Here is a 9,634-nt window from a genome sequence, read left to right as displayed (position 1 = left end):
TATTATATTCCAAGCTGGAATTTCCAACTGACCTTTTCACTGCCGTTCAACGCATAATTGTCTTATGTATAGAGGGAATCTCATAGAACATGGGACGAATATGATCTCAACGGCAGTTTAGAAGGTACTTAATTTCTTAAATGACGAATTGGTGGGAAATGGCAGGCAAATGAGAGACTAAAAACCTGTTTTAATCCACCTAGCGGTGCAATTGTGCTTTTCTCATTTCTCTAAACTATGGCACGGAGGCTTTTTATGTTCAACATAATTGTGGAAATGTCCATTACATTCTTAGTACACTTTGCACTTATACACAATGGCATGCCAGCCACGAACTTGATGAGCTACTTGTCGACGGTGAAACACTTGAAACAAAAAAAAAATATCATACTCCATTAGCCTAATCAGCATTAGATCAATGTTATCTGCTTGCTAACTCATTTTGTCATGTGGGGGTGGGTATGTGAGGAGGGCGAATGTCCCATGAACGAACGACTCCCCAGCTTAAATTGGTATGCTTTGTGATATAGCGGAGGTTTAAAGATGATGGGGTTGAAAGGTAGGGGTATGAGGGCTGGATGGGGTGGTGGTCTGAGGGGTGATTTAAGGAGATTTTTAAAGGAGGGGAGTGAACAGTAGAGGGGGGGTGTAACCCCTCTCCGTAAACCATCAACTACGCCCCTGTTAAAATCCAGAAACCTTATGCGAGTCGAAAAAAAAAATTTCAACGCTTTTTCTTGAAAAGGGCGATACGAGCAGTGACACCATTCAAAGAAAATCAACAGTGAATATTTCCAGACTTGGTTTTATTTCCTACACTGAAAAAAATCCAAACGTTAATTCTATTTGCTTCAAACCGCTTAAAATTCATATGAAGAAGAAATGCTATTGTTATCACGCGCACACATACCTTCTATGTGTCAACTGTATAATCTATGTATGCACACACATAAGTTATATGTGCATATTGTTATAGAATGGGGTTTTATGTGCCTAATACTTATGAAATGTGAATGTAAGATTAATATTTCTTGTAAATACACACATAAGGTTTATGTACCAGCAAATAGTGTCTATATGCCTCCGTTAATTGCAAAAATCTATGTGTAAAATCAATAGGCATAACGTTTACTTTTTTTTGAGTGTATTTAAGAACTATTGTGTTTTTACACCCTAGATTGCATAATTCAGTGATCGAAACCCAAAACTTCATAAAGTATTTGAAATTATTAAAGATCGCTATTGAAAAAATTCGGACGAAATCGGTGGTGTAAAACGGTAGTTATTGTAAAAAAACGTAAGGGCGATAGGTGATAGGTGGGACCGAAAAAGTAAACAATCGCCAAAGGGGCGATACTATCATTTGGCAATTTCAATAGCAAAACCAAATTTTAATTTAATAATTTCAAATACTTTCTGAAGTTTTGGGTTTCGATCACTGAATCATGCAATCTAGGGTGTAAAAACACAATAGTTCTTAAATAGGAAATAAAACCAAGTCTGGAAATATTCACTGTTGATTTTCTTTGAATGGTGTCACTGCTCGTATCGCCCTTTTCAAGAAAAAGCGTTGAAATTAAAATTTGGTTTTGCTATTGAAATTGACAAAATGATAGTATCGCCCATTTGGCGATTGTTTACTTTTTCGGTCCCACCTACCCAGCCATCAAATTTTCTGGCAAAGACTGCTCTGCTAGATTTCTGTAAGGCTTGGTTTGGCAGCCCTGTCAGATTTCTGCGCGCATCTTGTCGGGTTAGTTGAACTAAGGCGAACTCAGTTTCGCTCGCGTTTTCTGGCAAATATTGACAGGAACCGAGCAAAACCCTGGCATAACTCGGAAATAAATCGTGCAAAGATCCTGGCAATTCCTACCTGGTAGAATTTAGCACGAATCGAACAAAACATCTGACACAGACAAAGATACATTTCTGACTGGATTCTGGATAAAAGTGAGTAGCATCGGTTGGTTTAACCGCTTCTGTCAGAAACGGTTGTTGCATTTGAGCGAATTCGTTGCCAGAATTCTCGCACAAATCGCGTAAAATGCTCGCAGAAACTCTGCCAGCATCAATTTCGCTTTGCTCAACTTTTGCTAACTTTCTGCTCGCCACGCTGACCGGGTATCAGCATTGAAGTATCGCCCTTACGTTTTTTTACAATAACTATCGTTTTACACCACCGATTTCGTCCGGGTTTTTTCAATAGCGATCTTTGATACTATTTACAGCTGGTATCAGCTTGATAATCCTAAAAAAAAATACGAAAAAACAGTTTTGCCTCTAAACTGCTAGCAAAAAAAAAGTATCGCCCTGTTTGCATGGAGCGTAGAGGGCGAAACTTTAAATAAACCAGAGATGCCAGGTACTTTTTTCAAATGTCTGCAATAATAATTTTAAAAGTCTGGGAAGAACAAAAAATGTCAGGAAAGCTAGTGTAACCAAAAGCTTTATATTCAAAAATCTGCAAATATCTGCAACAAAACTAAAAAATCTGCAAATATCTGCAACCAAACTAGAAAATCTGCAAATATCTGCGTCATCGAAAAAATCTGCAGCTTAAATTAAAAGTCTGCGAATTTGCAGACTTGTCTGCAAATCTGGCATCCCTGAAATAAACAAACAAAAATACAGTTTCGCCCGTTGTATTTTTGCTGTAGTTTAAGAAAGCAATATCGTAGAGTCCAAATTTTTAGGTTAACTTGTTGCGTTTCAAAGCCCTCATTCGCATGTATGAAAGCCTTATGTTTACATTTGTAAGTATCGCCCTTTTCACAAAAAAGCGTTGAATTGTTCCAGTTTTGACAGTAAATTCGACATAGATCTTTCATTAGGGCTTAAATCGCAAATGTAAACAAACTGCGTTTTCGCTATTATGACATTATGCGACAAAAATACTACAAGATTGAGGTGAAAATTAGTTAAAATGGTTTTTAGTTCGATTTATAATTAAAGAAAACAAAACGGCGAAACATGCATTTTCTTCGAGATTTCGACTTAGGCCCTTCTTCTCATATGGAATATAAAGGCTAAACTTACATTTTTTGACAGAACCGGGCGTACGGTTATTATTCACAAAATTATTCTTTAAACGGCGGTTCTATTATATAAATGATAAGCAATATCTACTAGGATCATGTCTACTCGATAGTTGTTGCACATAAACATTCGAATATTTCGATATTTTCATGAAATTCGAAGAAAAGATGCACGCGCCCTATAATTTACATTGGGTTTCTATGCGCCCATTTGCTGAGCCCTATTAAAAAGTATACTGTCAAGCTCGCCCATTTACCCAGCCCTACCCAGCAAGACAGAGTCAGTTTAGCCCTTTTACCGCGCCCTTCTGAAAATTATGTACACCGTTTAGCCCTTCCGCAAATGGTTGTTGCTGAAGGGCGAAATCACGACTGGGATGCAAATTGGGCGTAAGCATTTTTTTAGTTTCTACCCACTAAAAGCACATAGGAATTAAATTCTTTGTTATATTGTCATAAGGTTTAACCAAAGATGCTTCCGGAAAAACATGGTCATAAAGTAATTTATACCTACAATAAAAACTACATTTAGAAAAGCATCGCCGTATATTGAAACTGATTTTTCTCCATTTGAGTACATTGCGACTTTGGCCCTATTGAAAGATCTGTGTCGAATTGTCGTCATTCTTACACAATGAGGTATATATAGGTGTGGCAGAACACACGGTTTGCTAGTATTGGCAACCAAAAATATGTAAACAATCCAGAAGCACAACGGGTCGACGTCATAGCGGTCACACGATTCAATGGGAGCGGAACGACCGCTATGACGAAAGCAAGTCGATTTATACTGTGATCACTCACACCACTCATGTAAGATTCATCTTACGAATACCAAAGTGCCGTCTTCGCCAGACCTGTATATACGACATTGATTCTTACATGCATTCAGATTAAAATAAATAAATACCTATATTTTTTACGCTATTCCCAGGTAAAAATAAAAAAACTATCTTTGTTTTCCATATACTAAAACTGTTTTTATGTTTGGTTTCAGGATGTTACTCAGAAATACACTGAATCTTTCTGGACTGCCGATCTTCGGTTATGTAACACAAAGCCAATTGCACACATCAACTGTTTGTAACGAAATCCGCAAGCTTGCCCGACTGCGAGTTGTGGATAACAGCGAAATCGGTAAACGAGCAATGGCAGAGGGCAAACCACCCAAATGCATTCACGTATACAACAAACAAATGGTGGCCAAGGTTGGAGACAAAGTGCTAGTAGCAATCAAAGGTCAAAAAAAGAAGGCAATTCTTGTTGGATGTAAACAAAGACAGCAACCGAAAATTCCAAAATTCGATAGTAATAACATTGTTCTAATTGACGATAACGGCACGCCGCTTGGTACCAGGATTCATGTCCCTATCCCGACAGTTTTGAGATCAATTCTCAAAGAAAAAACGCAGGCAAAAGGAGCTGACTATACCAAACTGCTAGGGATTGCCAGTAGATTTGTTTGAAATGTAATAAACTAAATAAGTATTCGCGCTTAAGATGTAACAATTTTATTTGTTAAACTCGTCTCTTCTTCCCATAATCAATTCCTGGAACCATAAGTGGGTTATTGGCCTTATCGTCAACATTGCGCTTCCTCTGTGTGTAACTCTTCTTTTTTTTTGTGGTGATTCCTACAACGTGTTTCAATGAATCTGGAACTATGTATTCTGGAACATCTCCAAGATGTTCTTGAACCTTAACCGTGTGCAACGTTCGGTCGTGCCTCAAAGCTTGGAGGTCACGTGGATTTTCATCAAAGAAACTCTGCAAATATTATTTATAGTTGATGGAATCTCCTAATATATTTACAATTTACCTTCAGTTTTTCAGAATTAAACATTTCCGTTTTGATCTCCTTGATCCTAGCTTCACGAATCGAAAATTTGGTAACGGCTCTCCATGCATCTCTTGCGCGATATCGAAAAGGCTCCACTTCCTCCATTTTGAACTGATAATTTCTAGAAATAAGCAATTAAGAAAAAAAAGTGATACGTTTTCACCAAAAGAACTTACTTTATGATGCTTCCCTCCTCATCGTATCCTGTTTTCAAATGTTCTTCCACACTATCCATAAGTTCCTTCTCATTTACAGCAACAAATGATAGCACGCTTCCGGTGTTGTTCCCTCGAGCAGTTCTACCCGCTCGGTGAATGTACGAATTTATGTCTTTTGGAAAATCAAAATTTATCACATTTGATACAAACTGGAAATCAATTCCACGGGCAACTCCTGCTTCCGATACGACCTGCTTTGCTACTTGCTTCAAGATTTTCTTTTTTTGGCCTCTTTTTTCATGTACAGACGGATCTAGAACGTGTAATTCATCAGAGGCAATAATGATGTCATACAAACCCTGAAACAGAGCAAAAGTTAAAAATTGATGACGACTTTTAATGACGTATTTCACCTGATTAAACTGACTCACGGTGTGACATCGTATTTTAGCAGGTAATTGAGAGTTCAGTATACAGGACCGTATGCTAAATTGCTCTAAAAAAAGCTTTAATCTGCAAAAATAAAAATAAAAAACTTAGTACTGCATCATTCAACTGCAAACCTACGGTTGCTGTCAAAAACTGTTAACATCAGAGAGAAGATTAGACCACATCACTCTCCAGCCAGGGAACGTCAAAAACATTCAATGCCGTATCAATTGCTTTGATTAAGTCATCATTTTAAAATTGAAAGAATCGCGATGGTTATTATTACTAACTTACCTGTAACAGCGATCGATCGTGTTGACGAAGATAATACTTTTTCCTTTAACAAGCTGCAGTTTGAACAGAGTATAAAGAACAGCCGCTTTATCCACTTCTTCTGCCAAGATTTGATAGTGAGATAACTGCGACGCAGAAGCCATTTCTGGTTCTTCAAGTTTTAATATTACCGGATTGTGCAGAATTATCTTTTTCAAGGCAAGTACTTCCTTCTCCAGAGTGGCCGAAGCTAGTATCGATTGATGAACACTGGGTAAAAAATCCAGAATGGCCTTCAAATCATTCTCAAATCCAAAAGAAAACATCAAATCTGCCTCATCGATTACGAGTGTTTGGAGGCTTTCCTTAACACTCAATGTGCCGTTTTGCAGTTGAATGACAAGTTTTGCAGGAGTTGAAACTACAATATCGGGTCGGTCCGCTAACATGTGTTTAACAGCCGCTTTTTCCACTTTGGCAGACAAATCAACGCACCGAATTATTCGACCACACTTGATTGTAAGATTTTCGATGACTTTCGTGATCTGATGACACAGATCTTTACTAGGAGCTAAAATCACCACCCTTGTTGCTTGTTCTTTTGCTTCCTGCTTATGAGAAAGTATTCTCTGAATGATAGGAATCGAGAAGGCTGCTGTCTTGCCCGATCCAGTACGGGCACGAACCAGTACATCCTTTCCTTCCAATAACAAAGGAATAGCTTTTTCTTGTATCAAAGTAGGGCAGAGCCACCCAAGCTTAGCAACTCCCTATAAATATTCAGGTTAGGCTTACTACACATTGTAAAACACAAAAACTCGTTACCTTCAGAATCCTGTCATCTAACTCCATTTGATGAAAGTTCAAGTTTTTTTTCGTATCCACTTCGTCCATTTCACGGCAAAAGCTAGATATTTATCAGAAGTTAAGTGTTTTTTGGTTTGATAACACGAGGTGCAGACAAAACAAAAAAAAATATTAAAAAAAACAATGTTCCTACCAAAGACAATGTTTTAAATATGAGGACACGCGGAGAGAAAGAAAAGCAAATTAGTTTGGCTGCACAGTTTCCCAGTTAATTTCAGCCGGAAATAACCGGCCGGATTCTAACAGAATCGGTTGTGTCACTGGAGCCGGAATACTAACTGGAACCAGCCAGAATTTCGGTTCATTTCCGGCTGAGCTTAACTGGGTTACTAATGGCGATTTCGCTTGAACCTGAAACTGAGTCAGGTTCTAACCCCAACTGCTGTCAGTTAATACATTTTGACAGCAGTTGGGGTTAGGAACTGACTCAGTTTCGCTTCAAACGAAAACCACATAAGGCTGTGAACCATCCCACATTACCACGGCAGATGGATAGCTAACCGGAGCCGAGATGCCCCACCTGCCAACACCGATCGCCACAATACATGCCGACAAGTGACGGGCGAACGAAATGCAGGCTCAGATGCAACAACCAGGCGGATGGCTGCGTTCTTTGCTATGAATATTAGCCCCGCCATTCGGATGCCATTTGCCTGCCGTTCGCACGCCATCCGGTCGCCAGCATGCCTGCCGGCGGATGGTACCTTCGGGTGGGGCATCCCACCTCCCATAGAGTAACAAATAATTCAAAGTTGTTCTAAATCGCTGAAACGTGAAAAGCTGTCTGTAAACGTCAAAATTTGACGTTTAATGACAGCTCATACTCCTTTCATCGATTTAGAAATATTATTCAGGAAAAATTGAAAATGTTTTACAAAGTACATTTAATATTAGTTAATCTGAAAAAAAGTTCTTAAAGTTCTGTATTTCTGGATTTGTGTGGATAATTTCTGCATAATTTGTTTCGGAATTTTGACTGCAGTTTTTGAATTTTCTAGTTGTTTAATTGTTTGATTTTTCAGTTGTACTTATTAACATTAGTAACAGTTATACAATGCTCTGCCAAGTGATGTTATGCAGCAAAGTTAGTGTGATGCAGCTTGGCCACACAGCTGAGGCCAAGTTTCCGCTGGAGAACGTGTTTGTAAATCATCCGTCGGAAGTGCAATCAAATCTGTGATCCACTCGTTCGTCTGGTTTACTGAAACATGGGTTATGGCTAGTTTAAAGCCGACTAAGCGGCAGTGAAGATGGATAACGCACATAAATGCAATGTAACGTTGCTACGGATGTAGTACTTTGATATTTTGCATAAATGATATGCTTAGGCACAATCACAGTGCGTTTTTGTGGATACCAAGTTACTGCAGATCAAATCGATACCGCTCAGTCGGCTTACCCGGTACCTGGTCCAGTTGAAAGGCAACAACCGATTCCGAAACCTACTGAGTCAGAATAGGTTATTGCATTTGAGCTAAGTCGAAATCCTTATTGAATTGGGTCATTAAATGAGAAAAAAAATTCGTTTTTCATTACTTACTTAAAATTTATCGAATGCAACGGAAAACTATATATAGCTTAATGACCCAATTCATTCAAGATACCGAACCGGTTTCGGAATCGGTTTGACTGAGTATATTTGAGTAAACCGAAGGCGTTAGTACCCTCTAAGAACGGTTGGTTTCAAAATCGTCCAATAAAGGACGTTCGTTGGACCAATTTGTACAACGTCCAAATAACCGTTCAACAAACGTCCATCGTTGGACCCGTGTTGAACGGTTTTGCAACAATTTTTTGGACGTCTTAGTGGGTATAAAGGGGCGCAAAGAGTGTGCAGAGAGTGAAGCCAAAAAAGTCTACTTATCGAGCAAAATTGCTACAAAGACGGATTCCAATTGTGCACGATAGGTAGACTTTTTTGACTTCGCTCTTTGCGCAATTGTTCTCTTTAAACTGTGGAGTAAACCGGACAAATAAGTGAATCACAGGTTGGTTTGCACATCCGCCGGCGGGTTTGATAACACCTCTTCAGGTGGACCGTCAGCGGCTTTGTGCAGCTTGGTATCCTTCGCTGCGACTATGTGGTCCAGCCACACAACGCTAGCTTTGCTGCATAACATCACTGGCAGAGCACTACGTCACTGTTACTAGTGTTCAGAGATGCCAGGTACTTTTTTCAAATGTCTGCAATAATAATTTTAAAAGTCTAGGAAGAATAAAAAATGTCAGGAAAGCTAGTGTAACCAAAAGCTTTTATATTCAAAAATCTGTAAATATCTGCAACCAAACTAAAAAATCTGCAAATATCTGCAACCAAACTAAAAAATCTGCAAATATCTGCGTCATCGAAAAAATCTTCAGCGTAAATTAAAAGTCTGCGAATTTGCAGATTTGTCTGCAAATCTGGCATCTCTGCTAGTGTTTAGTGAAATTTTTAACTTTTCGACAAACATATCTCGGTTGGGTTTTCAAAAGGTCCTAAGCGACAAAAGTAAACAAAGTAAGTTATCCACATGTTACCACTCCTCTCTAACCTTAGGGTGCGTTTACGTAGCGATGTGCATGCATGCATTTTGCGATGCAAGCATGTAACGCACATCCAAAAACAAAAACAGAATTTTCCGCAGTGTATAGCTTTGTTGACAAATGCTTTCGTGCAGTTTTTTTTGTTTTTTTTTCTTTTGCTGTGTCAATCGCTCGCAAGTTTTTTTTTGTTATGTGATGTGTTTTATTTGTTGACTGCTGTTATCTGCCTGTAAAATAAAAAATGTTCAATTTAAATAATTTTCCTGAAACAAAGCTGCATTCTAGAGGGTAAGTGGCTTTTTACATCCCTAAACAGAGATTATTACTTAATCTTTTTGTCATCAGCTCCCTGGAATATCGAAAAGAGTCGCTTCCTGAACCCCCATCGGCTACAATCCGATTTGCAAGGCGAACAAAGTCAACTAAATAAAGGAGTTGTCTAAGCGTATGCGGAACTAGAGCACCACAAGTTGCATTGCATTCGGACGTTCGCCCGCTATTTTTGT

At 38.7% G+C, this 9,634-nt stretch overlaps 2 protein-coding genes across 3 annotated transcripts; one reads left to right on the top strand and one right to left on the bottom strand.

Annotated features, from left to right (window-relative positions):
- The first annotated feature begins 2,617 nt into the window (after positions 1-2,617).
- LOC131689288 (large ribosomal subunit protein uL14m) lies at positions 2,618-4,558 on the top strand. 2 transcript variants are annotated; one of them, XM_058974273.1, is made up of 3 exons: positions 3,649-3,667; positions 3,919-3,969; positions 4,033-4,558. In XM_058974273.1, the coding sequence occupies exon 3, from the start codon at positions 4,034-4,036 to the stop codon at positions 4,499-4,501; it is 468 nt and encodes a 155-aa protein (XP_058830256.1). In that variant the 5' UTR covers positions 3,649-3,667; positions 3,919-3,969; position 4,033; the 3' UTR covers positions 4,502-4,558. The 2 variants fall into 2 exon arrangements, with proteins under 2 accessions (XP_058830255.1, XP_058830256.1); XM_058974272.1 differs by lacking the exons at positions 3,649-3,667; positions 3,919-3,969 and adding an exon at positions 2,618-2,753.
- On the bottom strand, positions 4,531-6,740 carry LOC131689284 (probable ATP-dependent RNA helicase DDX56). The gene is made up of 6 exons (XM_058974264.1): positions 6,561-6,740; positions 5,757-6,505; positions 5,447-5,546; positions 5,052-5,392; positions 4,855-4,996; positions 4,531-4,802 (listed from the first exon to the last, which is right to left on the bottom strand). The coding sequence occupies exons 1-6, from the start codon at positions 6,627-6,629 to the stop codon at positions 4,554-4,556; spliced, it is 1,650 nt and encodes a 549-aa protein (XP_058830247.1). The 5' UTR covers positions 6,630-6,740; the 3' UTR covers positions 4,531-4,553.
- Positions 6,741-9,634: the final 2,894 nt, after the last annotated feature.

Source organism: Topomyia yanbarensis, chromosome 3 (assembly GCF_030247195.1).
Source record: "Topomyia yanbarensis strain Yona2022 chromosome 3, ASM3024719v1, whole genome shotgun sequence".
Taxonomy (NCBI): Eukaryota; Metazoa; Arthropoda; class Insecta; order Diptera; family Culicidae; genus Topomyia; species Topomyia yanbarensis.
Note: the sequence above shows the minus strand (reverse complement) of the source record. Positions and strands in the feature narration are given on the sequence as shown.

Bases quoted from the DNA above. Each gene is read 5' to 3' on its own strand.
- LOC131689288 (XM_058974272.1), top strand. From the start codon at position 2,731: ATGAAAGCCTTATGTTTACATTT. The intron at 2,754-4,032 runs GTAAGTATCGCC...GTTTGGTTTCAG, and splicing joins AAAGCCTTATGTTTACATTT to GATGTTACTCAGAAATACAC.
- LOC131689284 (XM_058974264.1), bottom strand. From the start codon at position 6,629: ATGGACGAAGTGGATACGAAAAAAAACTTGAACTTTCATCAAATGGAG. The intron at 5,547-5,756 runs GTAAGTTAGTAA...TTATTTTTGCAG, and splicing joins ACGATCGATCGCTGTTACAG to ATTAAAGCTTTTTTTAGAGC. The intron at 5,393-5,446 runs GTGAAATACGTC...GCTCTGTTTCAG, and splicing joins CCGTGAGTCAGTTTAATCAG to GGTTTGTATGACATCATTAT.